We start from the raw sequence: 27,779 nt of genomic DNA, 5'->3' as shown, positions 1-27,779 counted from the left end.
CGGCTCGGCGGCTCGGCTAGTGGGGGCTGGAGCGCCCATCCCGGAAGTGCGCCGGCGGCCGTTGCGGCCGCGTCGTTGCCCCCGCCCGGCGGGGTCGCTGGGCTTCCGCCGCCGCCATGGCCGACCCCGACCCCCGCTACCCCTGCGCCTCCATCGAGGACGACTTCAACTATGGCAGCTGCGTGGCCTCCGCCAGTGTGCACATCCGAATGGGTACGCGCCCCGCCCCCGGGCCCCCGCCGGCCTGCCGCGCCGTCCGCCTCCCCGGGCGGCCTGGGCCTCGGCGGGAGCGCCTCCGGGGGCCGCAGGCTTCGGGGGCCGCCCTCCCCCCACCCCGCGCCCGCCGCCCCTCCCCCTGCCCCCGCGCCTCCGCCGGGACGGCGGCGGACGTGCCCCCGCGGCGCGGCTCGGGGCCCGCCCGGAGCCCGTCCCACGGCGTCGCCGCCCGCGTCCGGGGCGGAGGAAGACCTCGCCGGCCTTGTTTTGGCACCTTCGTTATTACTATTATTACTATTACTATTATTATTATTATTATTATCATCATCATCATCACAGGGATTTTATTTATTTATTCATGAGAGACACCGAAGAGGGGAAGGGAAGGGAAGGGAGGAAAAAAAGAAAGAAAAAGAAAAAGAAAACCGCGCAAGCACACAACTGCATGTAGGTCTACGTCACAATGACGTCAGGAGGCCCGGGGTCACGCCCTGGGCTGAAGGCAGGTGCTCCACCACTGCGCCCCCTTCCCTTCCCCCCTTCCCCACTTCCCCTTCCTCCCCTTCCTTCCCTTCCCCTTCTTCCTCTTCCCCCCTTCCCCTTCCTCCCCTTCTTCCCCTTCTTCCCCTTCCTCCCCTTCCCCTTCTTCCCCTTCTTCCCCTTCCCTCTTGGTGGTGGGATCCTTTCAAGTGTCTACTTACTGCTCCAGCCTCCTTTGCTGGATGGTAGGATCTGTGAGGCCAGAGGGACCGCATCCGTTCTTGTTTCACTCTTCAGTGTCTGCAAGACCTGGGACTTAGCACAAGTTTGAGTATTAATTGAGGCAGTTGCTGGAAATGGAGGCTTTAGAGGTCGATCAATATGCAGTATTAGTTTTAAGTTCTTTTCTTAAAGATTTTATTCATGAGAGGCAGAGAGAGAGAGAGGCAGAGACACAGGCAGAGGGAGAAGCAGGCTCCATGCAGGGAGCCCGATGTGGGACTCGATCCCGGGACTCCAGGATCATGCCCTGGGCCGAAGGCAGGCGCCAAACCGCTGAGCCACCCAGGGTGCCCTAGTTTTAAGTTCTTATGCAGTATTTATGGGGCAGAAATAAATTTGAATCTAAAATGCTTAAAAAATTAAAATGGTTCGTTTCACGTTAGTGGAATTCACCGTCTGTTACAGTTCAGCCAATTGCTTACAGAAGTTGCCCCATAGTTTCATCCTGTCCCCGTGGCAGGAACTCATCCTGGAAAAGGGATTACCAAGATCTGATGGCACTAAGACTCTTTATTTCTTTTTTTTTTTTTTTAAGATTTTATTTATTCATGAGAGACACAGGGAGAGAGGGGGGGGGCAGAGTCACAGGTAAAGGGAGAAGCAGGCTCCATGCAGGGAGCCCCACGTGGGACTCGATCCCGGGACCCCAGGATCACACCTGGGCTGAAGGCGGCGCTAAACCGCTGCGCCACCCGGGCTGCCCAGGCGCTAAGAATCTTGATCCCTAACATCTCTATTTCTGGAATTGGATTTTGGAATGATTTTGGCAAAGGAGCATAGTTTTTAAAATTTTTAATTGTGGCAAAACACACGTTAAAAATGTCCCTTACAGGGCATTAAAAATGTCCCACCTTCCCCATCTTAAAGTGTACATACAGTTCAGGAGTGTGAAGGTTATTCACATTGTTGTGCAACCGATCTGCAGGACTTTTTAGTCTTGCAAAACTGAAAGTTTGTACCATTAAAGAACTCCCTGTTTTCCCCTCTTCCAGTGCCTGGCAAAGGCAATTCTACTTTATGAACTTGGCTTCACTAAGATTTGTCATATAAGTGGAATCATACAGTATGTACCTCCTTGTGACTAGTTTATTCCAATTAGCATGTTTTGTGGTTGTGTCCATTTTTTCTTTCTTAGGGAGGCGGGAGAGGGACAGAGGGAGAAGGAGACTCCATGCCCTCGATCTCACAACCCTGAGATTATGACCTGAGCCAAAAGCAAGAGTCTGACACCTAAGGGACTAGGCCACCCAGGCACCCCAAGGTGTATCTATTTTATAGCATGTGTCAGACTTTCCTTTTTAAGGCCGGACAATTTTCCATTGTGTGACAAAATCACATTTTGTTGATATGTTTGTCTACTTGACGCCTGCATAGCTTTGACCTGGCTGTGAATCGTGTCGCTGTAAACGTATATACAGTGCCCCCATGGGATGCTTTTTTCACTTGTTCCATCTGTCTACCCAGAAGTGGCATCGCTGGATCCAGGGTGTTTTAGTGAAAAACCTATTTTTCCCTCCTTACTAAGGAAAAAAACAGTTTTTCCTCCTCTGTTTTTCCTTTACTACTCACACAGAACACTTCAGTTCTGACCCTTCTAGTCCCCCAAAGTGTGGGTTTTTCCCCCACACCAAGCAGTTCTCCACGACGCCAGCTCTGTGTCCTACAATTTAGCTCCATTCTGACACTGTCTCCTAGTGGATAGTACCGGACCCCACAGGTGAAGGGCTCAGTCCCATAAGACTGCTCCCACTCCACTTCAGATGCCAGTTGCAAGTAACAGGTTCCCAGTTACTCATAACTTGTCAGACTCGGCTCTAAATTGAAGGTTCCCGTCAATCCCTTCTTGGATTGACCAGAGCAGCGCAAAGAACTCCAGGATACCACATTTGCCAGTTTATTAAAAAGTAAACGGGGCAGCACTGGTGGTCCAGTGCTGCCTTCGGCCCAGGGTGTGATCTTGGAGACCCCGGATCGAGTCCCGTGTCGGGCTCCCTGGGTGGAGCCTGCTTCTCCCTCTGCCTGTGTCTCTGCCTCTCTCTCTGTCTGTCATGAATAAATAAATAAAATCTAAAAAAAAAAAGTAAACAGCTGGATGAAAGCAGAGTAGGAGGTCTGGGAGGGTACCAGGCACGGGAGCTTCTGCCCCGGTGGAGTTGAGGTGCGTGACCCTTCCAGGATGTGGATATGTTCACCAGCCTGGAAGCTCTCTAAACTCCTACTCATCATTTTTATGCATGCTTCCTCACTGAGGCATGATCAATTATTAACTCTATTTTCAACCTTTTTCCTTCTCCCCACTTCAGCAGGGCTGAAAATTCCAGACTTGTTTATGGCTTGTTCTTTCTCGTGACCAGCCCTCATCTAAGAGAGTCACCTCAGTAGAGCAAAAGACATGTCTATCACCCAGGAAATTACAAGGGTTTCAAGAACCTTGTATCAGGAACTGGGGTGAAAGATCAAATATTAGAACAAAAGATGTTCCTAGTGCTCTTATCAGGTAGGAAATTACAATTTCAAGAGCTCTGCCAGGAACCTAGGACAAAGGCCAATATGTTTTTTCTATCATCTCACAATACGGTAATTGTATTTTTAGTGTTTTGGGAAACCACCATACTGTTTTACACAGTGACAGCACCATTTTATATTCTAACCAACATTAGGTGTTCCAGTTTTTCTACATTCTCATGCTTGTTTTTCCCCCGTTTCTCTGAAAGTAGCCTTCCAAATGGGTATGAGGTGGTATCTCATTGTGGTTCTGCTTTGCTTTTCCCTAGTAATTGGTGATATTCAGCATCTTTTCATATACTTGTGGGCCTTTTGTATCTTCTCTGAAGAAATGTTATTTAAGTCCTTTTTAAAAAATGGACTTTATTTCTTTTGAAGCAGTTTTAAGGGCAGCCCCGGTGGCTCAGCGGTTTAGCGCCGCCTTTGGCCCGGGGCGTGATCCTGGAGACCCGGGATCGAGTCCCACGTGCTTCTCCTTCTGCCTTTGTCTTTGCCTCTCTCATGAATAAATAAATAAAATCTTTAAAAAAATAAAATAAAATAAAGCAGTTTTAAGTTCACAGCAAACTGAGTGGGAAGTACAGAGTTCCTATGTAACCTGTCCCTACACATACATAAGCTTTCCTACATTAGCATCCTGCACCAGAGTGGTACATTTGTTATAACCCATGAGCCGAAGTTGACACATCATTATTACCTAAAGTCCATACTTTATATTAGAGTTCACTCTTGGTGTTCTACATCCTGTGGATTTTGACAAATATGTAATGACATAGACCCACTATTGTAGTATCACATGGAATAATCCCATTGCCTTAAAACCCCTCTGTGCTCTGCTATTCATCCCTCCCTCCCAGCAGTCCCTGGTAACCAGCGATCTTTTTTACTGTCTCCATAGTTTTACCTTTTCCAGAATGCCATATAGTTGGAATCATACAGTATATAGCCTTTTCAGATTGATTTCTTTACTTAGTAACGTATGTTTAAGATTCCTTCATATTTTTTCATGACTTGATAGCTTCTTTTTATTTTTTTATTTTTATTTTTTTTTAATTTTTATTTATTTATGATAGTCACACAGAGAGAGAGAGAGAGAGGCAGAGACACAGACAGAGGGAGAAGCAGGCTCCATGCACCGGGAGCCCGATGTGGGATTCGATCCCGGGTCTCCAGGATCACGCCCTGGGCCAAAGGCAGGCACCAAACCGCTGCGCCACCCAGGGATCCCGATAGCTTCTTTTTAGCACTGAATAATGTTCCATTGTCTGCATTGTACTTCAGTTTACTCATTTACCTGCTAAAGGACATCTTGGTTGCTTCCAAGTTTTGGTAGTTATGGTTTAAATTACTATATAAACATCCATGTATAGATGTTTTTGATTTTTAAAAAAAAAAACTTTATTTTTTTAAGATTTTTATTTATTCATAGAGACACAGAGAGAGAGAGAGAGAGAGAGAGAGACACAGGCAGAGGGAGAACCAGGCTCCACGCAGGGAGCCCGACGTGGGTCTCGATCTCGGGCCTCCAGGATCACACCCCAGGCTGTAGGCCGCACTAAACCGCTGCGCCACAGGGGCTGCCCCATGTATAGATTTTCTGTAGTCATAAGTTTTCAGCTCATTTGGATAGATGCCAAGGAGTATAGTTGCTAGATTGTATGGTGAGAGTATGTTTAGTTTTGTAAGACACTGCTAGAGCACAGTTGCTGGATCATATGATAAGAGTGTGTTTGGTTTTGTAAGAAACTGTCTTCCAAAGCGGCTCTACCGGTTTTGCATTCCACCAGCAGTGAAAGAGTTCCTGTTGCTCGACCTTCTTGTCAGCATTTGGTGGTGTCAGGTTTTGGATTCTGGCCATTCCAATAGGTGTGTAGTGGTATCTCGTTTCAATTTGCATTTCCCTGATGACCTATGACACTAAGCATCTTTCCTATGTTAATTTGCTCTGTTTTGTTCAGTGAGGTGTCTTGCCTCCTTTTTAATTGAGTTGTTCATTTTCTTACTGTTGAATTTGAAGAGTTATTTGTGTATTTTGGATAACAGTACTTTTATCAGATGCATCTTTGCAGATATTTTCTGTTAGTCTGTGGCTTCTCGTTCCCTTGACTTTATCCATATTTTAATTGGGTTTATTTTTTTTACTGAATTGGAGGAGTTCCTTATATACTCTAGATATTAACCATATATAGATAAATATGTACATATGTATTTACAAATTTTCTACCATTCTGTAGGTTGTCTTCTCACTATGTTGATTGTGCTCTTTGATGCACAATTTTAAGTTTGGGTGTAGGACAGTTTATCTATTTTTAATTTTGTTGCCTGTGCTTTTAGTTCATATTCAAGAAATCATTGCCAAACTCTGTCTTGAAGCTCTTCCCCTGTGTTTTTTTTTCCCCCCTGTGTTTTTTTTTTTCTAGGAGTTTTTAGAGTTTTAGGTCTTTCTTTCTTTCTTTCTTTTTTTTTTTTTTTTAGTTTTAGGTCTTATGTTTAGGCCTTGAAGTTATTTTGAGTTATTTTTTGTATATGATGTAAGGATTCAACTTCATTCTTTCACATGTGGATATCCAGTTTTCCTAGCAGTATTTGTTGAAGAAACAGTCCTTTCCTTCATTGAATGATGTTGGCATCCTTGTTGAAAATTATTTGATCATATATGCAAGGGTTTACTTCTGGTCTTCTATTCTATTCCACTGTTCTGTCTGTGTGTCTTTATGTTAGTAGCACACTATTTTGATTACTCTAGCTTTGTAATAACTTTTGAAATCAGAAAGTGTGAGACCCCAAACTTTGTTGTTCTTTTAAAGGGTTTTTGTTTGTTTGTTTTTTGTTTTTTGTTTTTTTTTACTTTTAAAGTATTTTGGCTGTTCAGGGTCCCTTGAAATTCTAAATGAATTTTAGCATGCATTTTTCTATTTCTGCAAAAAAGGCCATTGGGATTTTGATAGTGATTGGTGTGGGGTCAGGAATGAATGAATAGTCAAGAAAGAATTCTTGAGATGTTTTCAGTGCAGAGTTGCTTTTATTATAGTAGTGACAGGATTGCTAGGCAGAAAGAGCTGCACTTTTGTTGTATGAAGCTGGTAGTTATATGTTTACTATTCAAGGGGGAGGGACATGCAGGGAGTATTGGATCATAAATGTCTTATTTGAATTTCTACTTGTAAAACTGCTTTCTCAAGATTTCCTATTGATTGTCATTCAGCTCGATATTAACTATCAGTGAGATGTGCAAGCAGTCATGATACCCTTAAAGAATGTAGTAACTAGCACATATCAAAACTATGCAGGCTACAGGTCAGCTTTCTGGGCTAAAGGTGAACATTTTTCTGTTTCTATGCCTCATCAGGGATTGCATTAGATCAGTAGCTCTTTTTTTTTTTTTTTTTTAAATTTTTATTTATTTATGATAGTCACACAGAGAGAGAGAGAGAGAGGGAGAGACATAGGCAGAGGTAGAAGCAGACTCCATGCACCCGGAGCCTGATGTGGGATTCGATCCCGGGTCTCTAGGATCGCGCCCTGGGCCAAAGGCAGGCGCCAAACCGCTGCGCCACCCAGGGATCCCGATCAGTAGCTCTTTTTGTGTATAGTAGGGACATTTTAACAATATTAAATCTTTTAATCTGTGGACATCAGATGTCACTTATTTGTGTCTTTCAGCAGTGTCTTGTAGTTTTAGAGTACAAGTCTTTTGCTCTCTTGATTAGATTTATTTCTAAGTATTTCATTCTTTTTGATGCTATTGTAAGTGGAATTTTTTTTCTTAATTGTATTTCCCTTCTGGCTTGCTCATTGTTGGTGTATAAAAAATGCATCTGATTTTTGATTCTATACCTTGCAACTTTGTTGAATTCATTTGTTCTTAGAGTTTGTGGAATCTTTATGGTCTTGTATGTGTAAGATCATGTAATGTGTATACAAGTAATTTCACTTTTTTTCCCCTTTCCAATTTGGATTTCTTTTTCTTGCCCACTCGCTCAGGCTAGGACTTCCAGTACCATGTTGAATAGAAGTGCCCCAAGCCTACATCCTTAACTTGTTCCTGATCTTAGAGGAAAAGGAGTGACGATTTCCTCAAGCTTCTCAGAAGCCCTGTTATTTGAATGGTTTTTCCATGGTGCAAAATTGGATATTTGTGAGGTTTTAACAAAGGATTTTACAATCACATTCTCTCTCTCCTCTTGCATTTTAGTATAAACAGCAAGAGGCCAGCAAGTACCTTTATTACTTGCTGGAAGTCTCCTCAGTCTAATCACCCACTTCATTAGGTACATTTTCTACTTCTGTATTTCCATAGCTGACAGTGTTGCTACATTTTTTCGCCAATACAAAATAAGAATTTTCTTACCTCCAGTTTCCATAAGGTTTTCCTCTCTTCTAGCTTATGACCTACAGCCTCCTCAAAGGCATCATCATTCTAGAAACAGTTTCAGGGCTTTTTGAGCTTTTACCTCAGAGACCTGCTATCTTCCAGCCACTGCCTGGTTCCAAAGCCTTGCCCATATTTCAGGGTTTTGGTATGGCAGCTCCCCACTTTCAGGTACCAAAGTCTAAATTAGTTTTCTATCGCTGTGTAACAAATTACCATAAAATGCAGTGGCTTGAATAAACGTTTTTTTCTTTTCATCAGTTTCTCAGAGCCAAGCATCTTACTGATTCTAGATCAGGATTTGTTATAGGTTGTAGTCTAAATGTTGGCCGAGACTGTAGTCATCTGAAGGGCCAACTGGTGCTGAAGGCTATACTTCCAGAAGGCTCAGTCACATCACTATTAGCAAAAGACCTTTTTCTCACTGGCTGCTGGTGAAATAATGTGCATCTTTCCATAGGACCACTCGAATTTCCTCACAACATTGGCAGCTGGCTTCTCCTGTAGCATTCGTTCTCAGTGGGGACAGTACCCTCCCAAGAGGGTAAAAATTGGTTCTTGATGTGGATGGCAAAAAAAGTCTCAGATTTTACAATGGTTTGTAGCTTTCCAAAAACCTATGATACAAAAACAGATGTACAATATGTTTGTGGTTTTAACAGTTTATTGGAGGACTATTAGGAAAATAATGTCCAGAAAGCTCCTTAGGTGTTCAACAATGGAAAAAGGTTGAGAAACAATGCCCTAGAGTGAGTCCTCTAAGCAAGTAGGTAGCTCTGTTACTTTGTATTCTTTAACTGATGTATAAAAAATTGCCTTTTATGATTAGTGTTAGAAATAACACACATTGTCACTTCTGCATATTCTTTTTGTTGGAAGTGAGTCTCTTGAAGGAAGTGTCAAAAGTGTGGATGTTTTATTTTTTATTTATTTATTTTTAATATTTTATTTATTCATGAGAGACACACACAGAGAGAGGGAGGCAGAGACACAGGCAGAGGGAGAAGCAGGCTCCACCTGACGTGGGACTCAACCATGGGTCTCTAGGATCACGCCCTGGGCTGAAGGCGGCGCTAAACCGCTGAACCGCCCAGGTTGCCCAAGTGTGGATGTTTTAAACCACCATTCCATGAAAAGAAAGATAAAGGCATTCCAGGCAGAGGAAACAGCAAGGGCAAAGACCCAGACGTAGGAAGGAGTTAGTATGCTTGGAGAACAGAGAGGTAGCTACTGTGGGTAAAGCTAGTGAGAAAAAGAAGAGTGGCGTGAGATGAGACTGGAAAAGTACATCAGTTAGGGCCTTGTAGGCCCCATAGAATCTTTTAATAAGTGTTTAAACAGGGAGTCACATGACATAGTTCAGGTTATAAAAGATCACTTTAGTGAGTGACAGCTGTGTGGAGGATGGATTGTGACAATAGGTGGGACCAGAGTGTAAGCATGGAGACCAATAAGAGGACCACTATAGTAGTAGGTGAGCGATCATACAGGCTTTGTTTGACTAGAGAGGTAGTAGAGGAGACCAAAAAGGTGGACGTGCTGTACTTGGTGAGCAGAAGCTCCAGTACTTGTGGGTAGATTGGGAGAAAGGAAGCATTGCCCACATTTTTGTTGTGGGAAATGTTGGTGCTGGTCACTGATGAGAAGACTGGGAGAAGGACAGATCTGAGTAGAAATGAAGAGTTGCTGTTTCGGCCATGTTAAGTTTGAGTAGAAAGGGAGGAAATAAAAGCAGAAGGGGGAGAAATCAAGATTCAAAAAAAATTGAAAGATACTGCTCTTTGGCTTATATTCATTTCCCATCAGCTCTTTTATTTTTCTGTGTGAGCTAAGTATACATAGCCTTTGCCACGTTTATATTAGTTACTCAAAATGGGTGTCAACTGTTGCTTTTTCTTTGAATTTAATTTAAGCTTTTATTAATTTTAATTTTTTAAAGATTTACTTATTTATTTTAGAGAGTATATGCCCATGCACAAGCGGGGGGAGGGGCAGAGGGAGAGGAAGACTCTCAAGCAGATTCCACCCTGTGTGCAGAGCCTGACGTAGGGCTTGATCTCACAACTCTGAGATCATGACCTGAGCTGAAATCAAGAGTCAGAAGCTTAACCAACTGAGCCACTCAGGTGCCCATAAGGTCTTTTTTTAAAAGGGTCTAGAAAAGTTATAATCTAGAATATAGGTATAAGGATTATTTTTATGATGAATTTATTGGGTTAGCACAGGTTTCTTTATTTTTTTTTAGAAAAAGGATTTTATTTGTAAGTAATCTCTACACCCAACGTGGGACTCAGACTTACAACCCCCAGATCAAGAATCACATTCTCTAGTGGTGGAGCCAGCCAGGCGCCCCCGAACCCCCAGCTTAGCACGTTTCTTTAGAATGGTTTTCCTTTTTACAAAAGTAGTAAAGATTTACTGATAATCTATAAAAAACAGATTAGCAAGGAACTGAACATGAGAATCATCCTCAGTCATGTTACTTAGAGAAAACCATCATTAACCCCTTAGTGTATATTCTCCAGTCTTATTACATAAGCACTTGTGCACACACACACACACACACACACACATACAAATGAACATGAACTACACTGTTTTGAACTGTGGAGCAGTTCCGCAAAATGGTAAAGATTAATATTAACTTTTCACTGCTTAGTTGAGAAAACAGATGGAATGAGTTTGAGTTATGTGAGGTATATAATAGGATATCAAAATTTAAGAATATGATTTTTTTTGCAGTCTGGAAAATCCCTCGAGGGAATAATAGTTTGGCTTTTAGTTTAGTAATTAAATCTGCAGAAAGATAGCCCAAATAATACTGTCCATGACAGTAATACATGCTTTTCTCTGCTTTTGTGAAAAAGGTGGAAATGACCTTCCACAGCATGCAGACAGACATCAGGGCCATTTTAAGAAAGTACATTATATTGTAGATCAGTTGTGGGGATTAGCATTATTTATCTCCTTTCTGTTTAAGATACATACCTACGTTGTAGGCCAGAATACAACTGTTAACCAGTGTTATCGCGAGTCATCTGTTAAATTATAAGTTCAGTAAAATCTGTTCAGGAAAAACTTACTATATATTTTGGAAAAGATACCAACATTAATTAAGATTTAATTTGGGGTCATTTTTAAGGATTAAATCTTTGGTATTTATGAAAATTCCTTTATTAAAGAATATTTATTACTTGATATTTGGCTGAATGCCATCAAAGCACTTCACCCTCACTTAGGAAGCCAGGTCTTTAGTTGGAATCCTTTTCAGAGAGAACACTTCTTGTATTAGCATTGTCATAAGAAGGAAGAGATGATGTTTCATCTTGTTTGTTGGGTAAAAGTCATTCAGCAGTGTTTTTACTGGCTGCCTAAGCACAGTGAGTGCTCTACAAAAGTTATGTGGCTCTGCTGTTGTTTTAGAATAATACAACTGAGTGGCAAAATTCACCTTTCATAAATTCAATATAAATTATTTAAAAGCAAATAAAATGTAATGAGTATCGTAATAGTGCCATTCACTTGGCTGGGTGTTTGGGATATAAAAATGAGGGAGATGTGTTCCCTATTATTAGGGAGATTTTTTTAGTCTTTATAGTTTAATGGAAGTGAAGGGCCAGGGCTTATTAATTAGAAAATGAAGTGATCGGAAATACACTTGTATTCCCCTTAGGAACAGAAGGAGTGTTTAATTCACACTGGGGAAATGAGAAAGGCTGAATGTTGAAAGATGGTTAGCAGCTAAGGGGGTCAGGAGAGAAGGATGTTATCAGTATGTGTACATAGAGGAGGTGGAAACTCTTTTTTTTTTTCTGAAACCGGTGGTGAGTTGGGTGTTCACTGTATTTATATCATCTGTATGTCAGATGACTTTACTAATAAGTTTTTTTATCATTAGGCCTTGGAGTTGATTTATGGTTGTTAATGTGCTGAAAGTAAAAATTTCTTACTGTATAGAAACTAGAGGCAGAGGTAGTATAAGTGAGAAATAAAAGCAGGTGAGTAAGTTTATTAGCCTTTTAGGGAAAAGTTTTCATTTTGAGGAAACATTTGTACCACTTGGAAATTAAGATTTCTTTAAAAAACTGTATCTAACCATATGCTTTCTCTTTCTGCTTTTCAGTTTCAAGAAAGATTTGTTGTTTAGAAATACTCAATTTTTAATCTTTTGTTGTATGCTGCTGTATACAAATATGTTTCATCCTTTTTATTTTGATGAAAGCATTTTCTTTTCTTCTTTTTTCTTTCCTTTTTTTTTTTTTTTTTTTTTTTAAATAAGCTCTACATCCAATGTGGTGCTTCAACTCAACTCAATGACCCTGAGATCAAGAATCACTGAGCCAGCCAGGGACCCCATTGCTGAAAACATTTTCATTCTGGGCTATTAATTTTTTTTTTAAACTAATGCTTCTTGAAGGATAGTTATCATTTACAATTTGTGATTTCTTTGGGAGTTTTTTTGTTTGTTTGTTTAAGTTACAGACTGCATTATTTGGGCTAAGATCTAAAAATTATACATAAAAAAAGTCCATGTTTCTAAGTACAGATTTGATTGTGCTGTTCTATGTTAAATGCTTAAGAAAATAATCATATGGAATTATTTTTCTTTTTCAGCCTTTCTAAGAAAAGTCTACAGCATCCTTTCTCTGCAAGTTCTCTTAACTTCAGTGACAGCTTCTTTTTTTTTATACTTTGAGTCTGTACGGACATTTGTACATGAAAGGTAAAGTGATGAGTCTGAAACATTTTCAGCTGCTGCTTATGATCAAAAGGCCATATTATAAGCAGAGTTTTTTTTTTTCTGTTTACTTCTGAGGCTAGAATGTAAAAAAGGTTCATTATTACCTCTCATAAATCTAGTTTTGTTTTGATAAGAAACATGTTCTACAACTTAGTATTTGCCTCTGAACTTCTTAGCATACAGTTTTGTAGGGTTAAACCTTCATCTCCTCAAATAGTATTAAGAATTTTTACTGTATTTAGCTTTTTTAAAAAGGGTTTTTTTTTCTTTTATTATACTTAGCCTGGTCCCCAAAGCCTTACATGGTGCTTGAAAAATAAAAATGCTTTAAAAAAATAATTAAAAAAATATAAATAAATAAATAAATAAATAAATAAATAAATAAGGTACTTAATAAATATGTGTGTAATTTATCTTAGTGTTGGCTCATGACTAGGGTAATTTCACTGAGAAAAGGAGCTTCATATGGTTCATCACATTTGTTTAAGAGCTGACCCCAAAATAATTATTTCCTTGGCAAAAAGTTTTTTAGATTTTTATATTAAAGGGAAAATAAGGAATGAATATTTTCTTGGAAGTAGACAATTTCTATCATCCCTCCCCCTCCAAAAAAATAAAAAAGAGTTTGTTATTTAGGTAAAGTTCTTTAATTTAAATTACAGTTAATAGTAAATGTATATAAAATTTGTTTATTCTTTAATAGCTATTCTGTATTTCTGTCAAAAACAGTATGCTAATTGTAAAAATTATTCAAATACATAGAAGTTCATGAAAAAGGAAAAGTCTCCCACATTTATTGTGGGCTCTTTTCTTTGTCTTGCTGCTCCTCCCCAATTCACATTCCTCAAATTCCTTGAATGGAAAAGTAATTTCTTTTGACAGTTTGGTGTAGTTCCTCCCAGATTGCCTTTTCTTACTTTCACAAATAAAACATACAAATTTTATTAAATGGGTTAATACTATTTACACTGTTTTTAAACTTAAAAATGCTTTTAATTTTTTTCTTTCAGTCCTGCCTTAATTTTGGTGTTTGCCCTTGGATCTTTGGGTTTGATTTTTGCATTGACTGTAAACAGACATAAGCATCCCCTTAACCTGTACCTGCTTTTTGGATTTGTGAGTATTTTGACAATTTGTTACTTTAACATTTATTCCCGTGTTTTAACTTTATTTAATTGAATGCAAATAACATATAATAGTAGCAGAACAAAATTAATGTTTTTAATAAATTAAAATATTTTAAGAAATTACTTGAAATGTTCTAATCTTTTAGAATTTTTAACCTTTGTCAGTTTCAGGATTTTTTCCTGTGAATATTATGGTACAGCAGAAAAAAAATCATGAATTGGAATCTCATGACCTGGCTTTGCCACTTTCTGGTTATGTGACATTTGGCAGGGTGGTTAATTAACTTTTTTGTACCTAAGTTTGCTCATATGTAAAATGAACATATTAAAGTGGATTATCTCTGTGATACTTTGAATCTCTAATATTCTGTGATTTTCTTGGGAAAAAATTATAGCTTTAATTTCATAGACCTTAAATTGAAATTTTTCTGATTAACTTTTGTGTTTTTTTTATCTTAGTACTCTGTTCTTTTAAAGGACCACTTTGCTCAATTGATGTGCTCTACTAACTTGTTTTAAAATGATAAGTAGGGAACTTAACTTTAGGTCATGTTTGTTTGGATGTTTGTGAAAATGAAAACCCAAACTACTACCTATAAAAACCAAGCCTATAGTATGACCAGAGTGAGTTGGCAAGGCTCAAGATAGATATTTTTTAAATTATTTTTCTTGTTCTCTTATCCAGTATGATTTTGGGTTCTAACCTAAAAATTTACTTTAAAACATTTCAAACTAATATTAATAATATTTATAGTCCAATAAGAGTGAAAATGCTATTTATCAGATTCACTTGCTTTAACCTAAAGAAAGTTTGTGAATTCTGGTAACAAGTTTATATTAATATTATGAAAGAAAAGCTCACGACTTCAGAAATTTCAATTATAGAAAAGGTTATTCATTTAAATCATAGGTTCTTTTGTTTCCAGGTATCAGTATCCTCACCTAAGTTCTCTCGAGCATGGAGTTTATATAAAAGCTTGGGAACTCACCAAGAAGGGGCCTTAAGAAGACAAGGAACTAGAGGAAGGTTCTAGAAAAATGCCGTTGTAGGAAATTCAGTACTCATTTTGGCAGCACATACACTAAAATTGTAGGAAATTCAAAGCAAGAATTGGGGGTCTCCTCTCCCTTCTTCCATTACATTTCTTCTCTGTCTTACAGCTGTCCTTATATATAGTTTTCCTCTTTCATAGCTTTTAGTTTTTAGATGGTTTACTGTGGGCCTTCATACGGTTCATTAACATTTAGCTTCAGCTCCTGCTACCATTGCTTCATTCTTTAAGTTTAGATGCCTAAGTGAGAAAGAATCTGATTGGCATAGTTTATTATTGGCATGGGTCACATTGTGGATTGCTAGCCAATATAAAGCCAAGGGCTGCCAACTCCTACTCCTGTCATCTGTGACCTAGGAGAGAGGTGGGGTGGGGGATTAGGGAGGGGCACAAAAAAAAAACACAGCATCATATTCAGTTCCTCTTAAACTCTGCAAAAAGCTTGCCACCTTTCAGAAAGGCTATGATTGATTTCTATGTGTATGGATCAACTTTTGCCCAGCAGGGAGAGGACCTCCTAGAAAAGTATCCACCAAATGCATATGAACAAGATGGTCACTTACAGCTACAACTACTGATCATACCCATAGGTAAAAATGGTTTAACATATAAGGAAGCATGGAAAATACATTTCAGATTATTCAGAAACCTCTGATACTAGATTACTTTGTCCTGCTCTACCAAAGTAAGAAAGGAGATGGCTCTAACCTTGTTTTAGGTGTGTGTGTGTGTATGTGTGTGCGTGTGTGTTCATATACTTAAAAGAGGGTATTATTTTAGGGTGGTGTTATATTTTCCTAGTCTTACCTGTTCTCCTGTTCATATTATCATGTTTCCTTTGGATGCTTTGAGTATGGGGTAGGATTTCTTAACCTAAAATTATGTCACAAATATCAAGAATGAGGTTTAATCATATTTTTCCAGAAAAAAAAAATGTCATCTTTTCTACCACTTCTCCAACACTTCCAACAACATTATAACAAAATGTGGCAGTGCCTTTCTTGCCTCTAGATCTATGTACAATTTTAAGGCCATTTTTGCTCTAGTTCTGATAGGTTTCTTGATTTCAGGTGGGGAGAGTTACAGGGAGTGCTTCTACCAAGAGTATGAATATATAGCTACTGACGTTACTTCTCGCTTTACTGTTGTGATATGGTCTATGAGGTAGTTGGTAAAATATAACTCTAGAGTAAGCATTTATTTATTTATTTTTAAAGATCTATTTATTCATTTGACACCCATACACACCCACACCCACACACCCACACACACACACACACACACACACACACACACACACACACACACGGCAAGCAGGGGGAGTTGCAGAGGGAGAGAATCTCAAGCAGACTCCATGCTCACTGTGGGGCTCAAAGCAGGGCTGGATCTGCGGACCCTAAGATCACGACTTGAACTGAAATTGAGAGTCAGATACATAACTGACTGAGCCACCCAGGCATCCCTAGAATAAGCATTTAAAATAAAACAAAGGTATGTAGTTAAGGAGAAAGTGAAGCTAGAGGGTAAAACTCAATATCCCTAAATCTTTAATTTAGGATAGGAGTTCAGCTACAGGTGACATGGGTGAAACGAGATTATTTACTTCTCTTTCATGTAAAAATCTGTGCACTGTTTAGTGAAGTTTTCAGGGACCCAGGTTCCTGCTATGGTTCAAGGACTCCTAAAGTCTTGTATTGGCATGAAATAGCTCCCACCATATCAACATTCCATCCAGTTATTTACAAAAATGAGAAGAGAAAAGGCAGAGCAAGCCCCTTTGCTTTTTTTTAGTAGTTGTATACCTGTCTACTCACATTCTGTTGGCCAGAATAAAGCCCCATGACCAGATACAGGGGAGGCTGAGAACTATGTTTAATCTGAACAGCTATGTGTCCAGGTAGAAATTCTGTTACTAGGGAAGAAAGACTAAATATTTAGAGACAGTTTCAGGACTGCCACACTAAAGCGCTATGTAAATACTTTATTCTTCCTATGTATGTGTATGATGTTGAAGTTTTATGAATATAGATATCATTTGCAATTTCATTTTTACTTTCAGAAGGTGAGAGAAATAGAAACAACATTATTTCTGTATCTTCCTGTTACAGGTATAAAAAAATCTAGTCAGGGTTTAAAGAGTGATAGGATCACTATTAGAATGTAAATATTCTCAGTACATTGAGGTCTCATTTTCATTATGGTAGGCTTATTATATGTCCCATGTAATTCATGAGGCTGCTCTGAAGCTAAAATGGGATCATATATGGGAAGTCACGTGGAACTCTTAGAAATTAGGACATGTACATGACAATAGTGTAAATTTTATGTGCATTTATGTAATTTTAGTTTCTTTTTTTAGACACTTTTCGAAGCTCTGACTGTGGCCTTTGTTGGTAAGCCATAATTGTGCTTCTGTATGTTACAGTAACTTTTAATGTAGATAAATCTTTTGAGTTAAAAGGTGCTTGAGACTAAATTTTAACATCATGAGATGTCATAGTTCAACTATATAGCATAGGATGAGGAATTCCATCACATGAGCTGAACCTCTCAAATTGCTGCACTGAACTGTGCTTTATTATTATATCCTCATACTTTATCAAATGACCCTACAAGAAACTTGTTAATTTCTGTTTTATATTTGGTGTTAAGTATGTGTCTGAAAGGAAGTGTCTGTTAAAATTATTTGATGTACTGTATGTAATGCCTTAAGTAAAAAATTTCGTGATTTATTAACAATAAAAATTCAGATTGTCTCAGAATGATTAACCTGGGGTACAAAAAAAGTTGGAATGAACTATTACTGTCAATAATAGTAAATTGTTACTCATTATGTTTAGTTTGTTTTTTTTTTTAAGATTTTATTTATTTATTCATGAGAGGCACACACAGAGAGAGAGAGAGAGAGAGAAAGAGAGAGAGGCAGGCCCCATGCAGGGAGCCCGACGTGGGACTCGATCCCGGGTCTCCAGGATCACACCCCGGGCTGAAGGCGGTGCTAAACCGCTGAGCCACCGGAGCTGCCCTCATTATGTTTAATATATTTATCTTTTCCTATTTTGTCATTACTGCTTTTAACCTTTCTATGACAGTTTTATTTAATCTATATTGTTCAGTAATTCACTTCTTTTGTAAAGGAATCACAATGTAAGTAATAATAACTACTAAAATAAATAGAATTGAAATTTTTCAACATAGAGCGGAAGGATTATTATTAATAATTACTTATTAATGTTATATCTATTAATGTTATTATCAAGTCTATCTCTGTCCTCCCTGGCTCCCTCCATTTGTAACAGATTTAGGGAGAGCTCTGTTTCATGGTTCTTAGAAATACATAGGATGGGGTAATCTGAGAACATTATTTTCCTCATTAATTGTAATATTCTTTCCACCTAATCTTATGCCGAAGTTGTTGACAAGAAGCACAATAATCTCATATTTTTTCATGTCTGCATTTGCTTTCCTAATCCTATAGTGATAGAGAAATTCCAATAATGTAGTGTTTAGGAATAGATATTAATCCTTGAAAAATAAAAAATGACTTAATGGTTTGGGTTCAAAGCACTTCCTTTAAAGGGGATATAATTTAGCATTCTGTTAAAATGCTAAGCAACTGTTTTACAATTATAATAGTCATAGTCAATCTAGGTGTTCATTCTAAAATTTCAGAAGAGAATTTGGTATGTATTCAGGAAACCCCCAATTATGTATTCGTTGTATACATTTTTGGATATAAAGCAATTAGCGGTTGGTTCCTGGTCTCTGCAGGGTTGGTGAATGGTAGACAGCCCTAGTATTCTTCTTGCCTCGTTTCTTTGTTCGGGCTGATGAACTGGGTATCCAGTTAACCAAGCGATTGCTGGAATTGCTGCTACTGCCCAGGAATTTCCCAGCCAACCACAGGACCCAGAGTCATCCTTATTGATATTTCAGTTATATAGCACAATCACCACAGATGGTGATAAAACTAAGCTGGGACAGAGATAAGCAAGAGTAATTCTATCATATCCACCAAACTCTAAGCTAGCTAGCTGTGTCATAGCTCTCTGGTCATTTCTTTGACTTCATAATGATGTGACCACCTTATTTGGTATGAATGACTGTTTATTGCATTATGGGTGTGGTTTTATTGTACCAGTGTTACAGGCTGAATAAAGAATCTTTTCATAATTATTTTTATTGGCAAGTAGTACAGGAGAAAAATACAGTATTTCTGTTAAATGCCAGGAAAAAAACGGTTTTATATTGAATATGTCTAAATTCATTTTTAATGTGTTTTTTAATTTTACAGTTACTTTCTATGATGTCTATATTATCCTGCAAGCGTTTATACTGACTACTGCTGTATTTCTTGGTTTGACTGTATATACTCTACAATCTAAGAGAGATTTCAGCAAATTTGGAGCAGGGTAAGTTATATATTCATGGCTATGATAGATAAATATCTTTAACATTAGAAATCACCTTAAGAGAAGTGCTATAATGTTAGCTTTGGATATTACCTTTTAAAATGAAGGGTGTTGAAGGACACCTACGTGGCTCAGTCAGTTAAGGGTGTAAACTCGTGATTTCAGCTCAGGTCATGATCCCTGAGTGAGGCTCTGTGCTCAGCAGTCTCTTTGGGATTCTCTCTCTCTCCCGCACTATCCCTTGTGCACGTGCTCTCTCTCTCTCTCTCTCTCTCTCGCTCTTGTACGCACATTCTCTCTTCCAAATAAACAGATCTTTAAAAAAATAAATAAAAATAAAATGGACATCTTTCTGAGTAGTAAAGCCAGGCCTTAACACTTCCAGAACATACAAGGAGACAGAAATCACTTGTTTCCGTTCTATGTTAAAAGGGAAGAGATTGCCCAAAAAAAAAAAAAAAAAAACCCAGTTTGCTAGAGAGGCTAGGCTTGTATGCTCTATGAATGCTATGGAACTTACCTAAATTATTTAGGTCTTTGTCTTAACATACATGTTAATACATGTTAATACAAAGCCATCCACTTCTTTGTGGCAGAAACAAGGTAATTGACCCAGGTGTTGGTGATAATCAACATGAACTTCAAAAACGTTTTTTTTTTTAAAGATTTTATTTATTTATTCATAGAGACAGAGACAGAGAGAGAGAGAGAGAGAGGCAGAGACACACAAACAGGGAGAAGCAGGCTCCATGCAGGGAGCCCGACGTGGGACTCGATCCAGGGTCTCCAGGATCACGCCCTGGGCTACAGGCAGCGCTAAACCGCTGCACCACTGGGGCTGCCCCAACTTCAAAAACTTTTTGACCTATTTTGATAAACCGGTATCCTTCTTCAAACTAATAAATACATGGAATGATATTTTTTATATTAGGATGATGGTACAGTGTTGCCCTCACCTGGTAAGAATGTATATACTCTTTTCTAAGCTCACAATGGCTTCCTGTTGACACATCATCAGCATCTTCTGTTCCTTTTCCTGTTGCAACACTAAAAATTTACAAAAGTCTATCTTGCAAAACATTCTTTCATCCCCCCTTTTCCCCTGGTAATCCAAATTACTAGAAATTTCTACTGGAATAAAATACAGTTGGTCAGCCAACACTGACAATTGTGCAAGATGCTTTACTTGTTTTAGAATGGAGCGTGATTTAGGGAGAGGCAACATTTTTTTCGTTTTCTGCTTTTTGTGTTTTGGAGGGGATACATAAAGATTTGAAAGATTTGCTGTCTGCTTCTTCCCATCCCATCCAACTGTGCCCCTCCCTCCCATCCATTCTAGTGTAATCTCTGGAAGTCCCATTCTGGTAAACATTCTTACCTGTATTTTGGCCTCTTCATAATATATTCTTTTTCCTTATTTCAGTGAAACTTGATTCCTCCTTGAGAACACTGCTCTCTAGCATTTTGTTCTCCCACACCCTATGTAGTTTCAGGTGTGTGGGGGGGTTAGTACTGAAAACTGCTTTAGTCCCCTGCTGCTACTTTCAGTATTTCCTTAGCATGCTGGAAATTCGTTGTTTTAAGGTTGTGTTATCTGGCTATACATTTCCTAATCTTCCTCATTACTCCCACTGATTCCCTTTGTTCAAACCTTACTTTTTTTTATTTTTATTTTTTTTTTATTTTTTTAATTTTAAATACTGTTGGGGTGCCTGGATGGCTCAGTCAGTTAGGCTCAGTCAATTAAGCATCTGCTTTCAGCTCAGATCATGCCCACAGTCCTGGGATTGAACTGATCCTGGGATTGAACCCCATGTATCAAGCTCCCTGCTCAGTGGGTAGTCTGCTTCTCCCTCTGCCCCTGCTTCTCCCCCCAGCTCATGCTCACTCGCTCTCTCTGTGTCTCTTTCAAATAAATAAATAAAATCTTAAAAAAAAAAATTCAAGTAGCTTTTACACTCAAGGTGGGGCTCGAACTCACAGCTCCAAGATAGAGTTGCATGCTCTATTGACTGAGCGAGCCAAGCACCCCAAGCCTTCCTCATTCTTGAAACACTTCATTCAAAAAAAAAAAAAAAAAAAGAAAAACACTTCATTCAGCATCGAACTACATGTTAGGCCCATCTATCACTTTAACTTCTCAGTGTCTCCGGACCGCTTCTTCAGCAACTTTTCATTTCCTTGCCACAGCTACAGTATGGATCTTGTTGCCACCAGAGATTGCTCCCCTGAAGAAATCTTAAATGCCAGTGTTGGACTTTCTTTTTTTTTTTTTTTTTTTTTATTTTTTTTTATTTATGATAGGCACACAGTGAGAGAGAGAGGCAGAGACATAGGCAGAGGGAGAAGCAGGCTCCATGCACCGGGAGCCCGACGTGGGATTCGATTCCGGGTCTCCAGGATCACGCCCTGGGACAAAGGCAGGCGCTAAACCGCTGCGCCACCCAGGGATCCCTGGACTTTCTTTCTTAAGTCTTCTACTAGCTCTCTCGTTTCTTTGTGCCCCCAATTGTGCTTGTTCTTTAACAACTGCTGTTGCTGTAATAAACTTCTTTTTCTCAGACCTAGGGGTCTCATGTCTTCTACAGGCATCCATGAAACCATACTAGACTAATTTATGAGCTTGTGTGTGGGGTAAAATCTCAGATGCTTTATATTCTTAATACCACCTTCCTTACACTCCTTGATGCTGAAGCTTTGTAGTTTTCTTAAGGTTTAAGTATGAAAAAGTAAGTCCTGAGTCCATTTCAGTCCTGAAGGATCTTATACTCTGGTGGCATGATACTTCATTCTAATTTAGGTATTCCACATGTATCCAGAAAAATTCTGTGGCCATTCCAGCAAGAGAATTGAGAGCTGGAATCTCATCATGCCCTTAGTTCATCGGATTATAATACTATGTATACTTAATTTCGGATTTTATTTTTATTTTTTTGTTGCTAAAGAGCATATTTTCCATGATTTCAGTCCATAGTGAGATTCATGTTATGATACTTAGTAAATGATCTTTGTGCACTGGAAGAGAATGTATATTTTGCTGCTGTTGGATAAGTCTTTGGTGAATGTCAGTTAGGTCAAGTTGGTTGATAGTATTGTTTAAGTGTTATGCACAATTTGTAATATCCGCATGCTCGTTCTATCAATTAATGTCAAAGTTGTATTGAAATCTCCAACTACAATTATGGCTTAGAGTATGATTCTCTTATCATTTCTGTAAGTTTTACTTCATGTTATTTTGAAATTCTATTTTTAGATGCATAAACATTTAGGATTGTTATGTCCTCTTGATGACTCCTTAATCGTTCTGAAGTTATCATCTCTGGTAATATTTTTGTTCTAAAATCTACTTTATTAATACAGCTACCCTAGCTGTCTTTTGATTGTGTTAACATGGCACATCATTTTCCATCCTTTTATTTTTAGCTTCCTTGTAGCTTTATAGTTAAAATAGTTTTCTTATAGGCAGCATATGGTTGTCTTTTGCTTTTTGTTTTATCCAATCTGACCATCGCTGCCAGTAATTGGAGTGTTTAGTCAATGTGATTATTCATCTGGTTGGGTTTAAGTTTACTACCTTGCCATTTGTTTTCTTTCTGTTTGTCCTGTCTGTTCTTTGTACCTTTTTTCTCTCTTCCTTCCTTTGGATTATTTGATTTATCTCCTTTATTAGTTATTAGCTATAGCTCTTTAAAATAGGGGTTGCTCTAGGTTTTACAGTATATATCTTTCTTTCCTTCTTACTCCAGAATTTTTATAATTTTATGTATTTAAATAATCTCTACAACATAGGGCTCGAACCCATGACCCTGATATCAAGAGTTGCATGCCCAAAAAAGAAAAAGAAAAAAAAAAAAAGAATTGCCTGCTTTATGACTGAGCCACCCAGGAGCCCCTACAGTATGCATCTTTCAATCATCATAATCTACCTCTAAATAATATACCATTTCCTGGGGCACCTGGGTGGCTCAGTAGTTGAGCATCTGCCTTTGGCTCAGGTTGTGATTCTGGGGTCCTAAGATCGAGTCCCACATTGGGCTCCCCGTAGGGAGCCTGCATTCCCTCTGCCTGTGTCTCTGCCTCTCTCTGTGCATCTCTCATGAGTAAGTAAATTAAATCTAAAATAATAATAATAATAATATGCCATTTCCTATATAGCATATTACATCTCCTCTCCTCTACCTTTGTGCTATTGTTGCTGTAACTTTTAGTTCCACATATGTTATACACCTCATAATTACTATTTTTGTTCTAAATTTTACCCTTCAAAAAGATTTAAACATAGATGAAGCCTTTTATGTTCACCCACATATTTGTCATTTCTGTTCTCCATTTCTTTGTGTCAATCCAAATTTCCATCTTATACTTCCTTCTAAGGAGATATATTGAGAGAGCATATATCTGCCTGAGAGATTTCCTTTTAATATTTCTTATTTTTAAAAGAATTTATTTATTTATTTATTTATTTATTTATTTATTTATTTATTTGAGAGAGAGAAGTGGGGGAGCGTGCATGCGTGCTAACAGGGTGGGGGAGTGGGGGAGCAGAGGAAGAAGGAGACAGAGAGAACGTTAAGCAGGCTCCATGCCCAGTAAGGAACCTGATGGGGAGCTTGGTCTCACCACCCTGAGATCATCACCTCAGCCAAAATGAAGAGTCAGATGCTTAACTGACTGAACCACCCAGGTGCCCCTTCTGATATTTCTTATATAGTGCCAGTCTCTTAATCTCCGCTTTTGCATATCTGAAAAGAATCTTTATTTCACCTTTAATATTGAATGTTATTTTTGCTGGATGTAGGATTCTAGATTTGTTGAGGTTATTTTGTTTTGTTTTTTTCTGTTTTTAGTATTTTAAAGATGCCATTCCATAGTATTCTGGTTTATGTATTTTCTGACAAAAAGTCTTCTGTCTTTATCTTCGTTCATGGGTATATAATGTCTTTTATCCTCCAGCTACCCTTAGTATTTTCTCAGGAATTTTCAGTAATTTGATGAACATTTTCAGTAATTTGATTATGATATTCCTTGGTGTGTTTTTTTTCATGTTTCTTCAGCTCCTTGGATTGGCAGTTTAAAGTTTTCATCAAGTTTGGAACATTTTCAGTAATTGTTTCTTCAGTTATTTTTATGTATTCCTGTCTTTCTCTTTATTGAGACTTCAACATATATGTTAGGCTTCTTGATGTTGTCCGACAGTTCATGGATACTCATTTTATTTTTTTCCTCCAATTTTCTCTTTGTGATTCATTTTGGTTAGTTTCTATTGCTGTTTTCATTTTGATAATCTTTTCTTCTTCAGTGTCTATAATCTGCTATAAATTCCAACCAGAATATTTTTTAATTTGACATAAAGTATTGTTTTTATTTTTGGAAAGTCAGCTTAATTTGTGTCTTTTAAAAATATATATCTTCCATTTCTCATGGTGATGACTTTCCTTTAAAACCTCCTTGAATATATGGAACATATTGTTTGTAATGCATTGTTTCCTAATTCTCGCGTGTCATTTTTTAATTTGTTCATATTGATTAATTTTTCTCATTGTTAGAGGTCATATTTCCTGGTTCTTTTGCATGTCTTTATAACTTTTCATTAGATGCTGGTCATTGTAAATTTTATATTGTTGGGCGGTGAATCTTTTTGTTTTTCTTAAAATATTTGGTTTCATTCTTCTAGTAAGCTGTTAAGTTCTTTGGCAACTCTCTGAACCTTTTGACGTTTGCTTTTTTAAGTACCTGTTATGTAGGCCCAGAACAGTGGTTAGGTTAGGGCTAATTTGGCCCCACTCTTGAGACAGTACCTTTCTAAGAATTCTTCAGAGCCCCATGTCTTAGGAGGTCTTTCCACTTTGGTTGGGGAGAATGTGCAGTATTCCTGGCCCTTTGTGGATTTTGAGGATTGTTTTGGCTGCTTCTCTATTGTGTTTCTTCCTCCGGCCTTTGTCATTTCTTCACATGTATGCATGATCTGTGCTCAGCTAAAGACTTGAAGGGAATTGTCTGCATATCCCCAGAGCTAGCCAGCTCTCTTCTTGATAGCTCTCTTCTTTCTGGAACTTTGCTCTGCAAATTCTAGCCTCTATGGCCTTTCTGACCATTCAGTTCTCACCACCTCAACTCAGGGAGACCAGAGGGCTCCATATGGATTCTTGTCTCCATGCTGTAGTCTAGAAACACTTTCTTGCTGGGTCAGTTACAAAGCTTACCTTTATCTGGGGAATTACTGTGCCGTGCTGCTTGCTGTTCATTCATATGTTTTGTGTGGTTTTTATTTAAGGAGGGAGGGTAAATTTGACCCCAGTACTTTCTTGTGGCCTGAAGCACCAGATGTGTATTTAGGTTTTTAAGTTTCATATTTGATAATAAAGGACTGACTGCTTAGATGTCCTTTGTCATATATTTATACTTTTTAAAATATATTTATACTTTATATTATAATGCATAATTACACATTATATATAATATGTAGGAATGGTAACTCATAAAAGTATAGCAGTGGCAAATTATGTGCATAAATTTCTGTAACACATTAGAATAAAAGAGGGAGTACATTGGGAACTTTAATAGATATGCATGTTCACAGACTAATATGATATTGTTATTTGGTTAAAAAGGCAGTTTTGTTTCATTTGTTCGTGTATATATTTTCTAGAAGTTTTATAGGTCTCTGTCCTAAAATCCTTCTAATGATATTTCTGCTTATATCAGTATTTTCTTTGTGTTCCAACTGAACACTTTAAAAGTGATACTTTCAACTAGTTTTGTTCGCTATAAAAACAAATGTTGAATGATGGCTGTTTTTTTCAATTTCTGAGTATTCTACATTATTCATTGTGTATTTATGAACTCTTAAATTTCATTTATTCTTTGGCAAATATCAGGATGGATTTCTTCAGAAAATGTTGCAACAGTTTACGTAGCGTTTTGGTAAGGAACAATATTCTAATTTACCAATATTTTGTTTTTATAGACTGTTTGCTGTTCTGTGGATTTTGTGCTTGTCAGGAATCTTGAAAGTAAGTTGTTTTAAAATGGTAACTTGAAATATAATTCTGGCCATGTTAATATAAATAATCTCAAGGCTATGAGAGGTACTTTTTATGATAGGACACTTAGTTATAATCTGGAACATTTGCATATAGAATGATTAAAAATTATCTTTTAAAAAATCAAGGTCTTATGTTAATATCAATTGAAAGAAAGATGAACATATGACTTAAAGTACATAGAAAGAGGTCCTTACTTGTAATTGCTAAGCTCCCAGTGGCACATATAATTCTGAAAAAGAAATATATTTTTAAATAATTGATATTTAGGATGCTACTATTTGAAGTCAAGTGGGTAATTTAATAGAAAGGAGGATATCCATTGACTCATCCATTCATCCTTTCATCCAACAGAAAGGAGGATGAACCTTGCCTTTTTCTGCTTTTAACATTTGCATTCCAAGTTGTAAAACATTATTAAATATGTATATAGCATATGTAACTTAAGAGCAAGTAACTTAAGTATTCTTCATACAGTTCTTAAATATAAACTTACTAATTTTTTGCTTATAGTTATTTTTCTATAGTCAAACATTGGAGTTGGTCTTGGCTGCTGTGGGGGCCCTCCTTTTCTGTGGATTCATCATCTATGACACACATTCATTGATGCATAGGCTGTCACCTGAAGAATATGTATTAGCTGCCATCAGCCTTTATTTGGATGTCATCAACCTGTTCCTGCACCTGTTGCGGTTTTTGGAAGCAGTTAATAAAAAGTGATTGAAAGCAGTATATGGAAATGGATTCATTAAGTAATAAAGTTTGAGATATAATTAACTATTAAAATTTTTTGTGAGTTTCTTCATATGCTACATATTTCTGAGCTATTATATAATATAGTATAATAGTAATATCTGTATTACTATTGTATAAAAGTGATTATAATTGAAATCTGTTATATAATTATTGGATTATATACTAATAATATAAATCTTACTCCTTATGGTATCTCATTTCTTTTTTTTATTTTTTTTTTAATTTTTTTATGGTATCTCATTTCTAAGTCCTTAATTTAGAATCTCAGGTAGGAGATATTAAAATTCTGTTTTTCGGGATCCCTGGGTGGCGCAGCGGTTTAGCGCCTGCCTTTGGCCCAGGGCGTGATCCTGGAGACCCGGGATCGAATCCCACGTCGGGCTCCCGGTGCATGGAGCCTGCTTCTCCCTCTGCCTGTGTCTCTGCCTCTCTCTCTCTCTCTCACTGTGTGCCTATCATAAATAAAAAATAAAAAAAAAATTTAAAAAAAAAAAAATAAAATAAAATAAAATTCTGTTTTTCAATTTTTTCAATCCCAAATTTACCATATATAGATTGTTCATCTGCAATTCAAAAGTAATTTCATGACTAGACTATCAGTTTATCTTTGTCTACTGATTTTATCTAAATTTTCCTTAATGTTAGATTTGATTTTGATTTTACGATACTTGTGTCCTTATCATTATAAATTTTCTTTCACCAGGAGATTTTAATCTTATTTAGAAAGGAAAAAATATAAAAGATAAATTCCACAGAATTACTCAGCAGTAATATTAAAATTACATTAAAATGT

General features: G+C 37.7%; 1 protein-coding gene across 1 annotated transcript; it reads left to right on the top strand.

Moving 5' to 3' along the window:
* The first annotated feature begins 23 nt into the window (after window positions 1–23).
* On the top strand, window positions 24–27,016 carry TMBIM4 (transmembrane BAX inhibitor motif containing 4). Its single transcript, XM_072843151.1, has 7 exons — window positions 24–213; window positions 12,470–12,578; window positions 13,607–13,712; window positions 17,135–17,168; window positions 19,070–19,187; window positions 26,155–26,200; window positions 26,744–27,016. The coding sequence occupies exons 1-7, from the start codon at window positions 117–119 to the stop codon at window positions 26,948–26,950; spliced, it is 717 nt and encodes a 238-aa protein (XP_072699252.1). The 5' UTR covers window positions 24–116; the 3' UTR covers window positions 26,951–27,016.
* Window positions 27,017–27,779: the final 763 nt, after the last annotated feature.

Source organism: Canis lupus, chromosome 11, assembly GCF_048164855.1.
Source record: "Canis lupus baileyi chromosome 11, mCanLup2.hap1, whole genome shotgun sequence".
Lineage (NCBI taxonomy): Eukaryota > Metazoa > Chordata > Mammalia > Carnivora > Canidae > Canis > Canis lupus.
This window is presented reverse-complemented; position numbering and strand designations above follow the sequence as displayed.

Coding starts and splice junctions, on each gene's coding strand:
- TMBIM4 (XM_072843151.1), top strand. CDS start 117: ATGGCCGACCCCGACCCCCGCTACCCCTGCGCCTCCATCGAGGACGAC. Junction 13,713..17,134: donor TGTACCTGCTTTTTGGATTT/GTGAGTATTTTG, acceptor TTCTTTTTTTAG/ACACTTTTCGAAGCTCTGAC. Junction 19,188..26,154: donor TTCAGCAAATTTGGAGCAGG/GTAAGTTATATA, acceptor TTGTTTTTATAG/ACTGTTTGCTGTTCTGTGGA.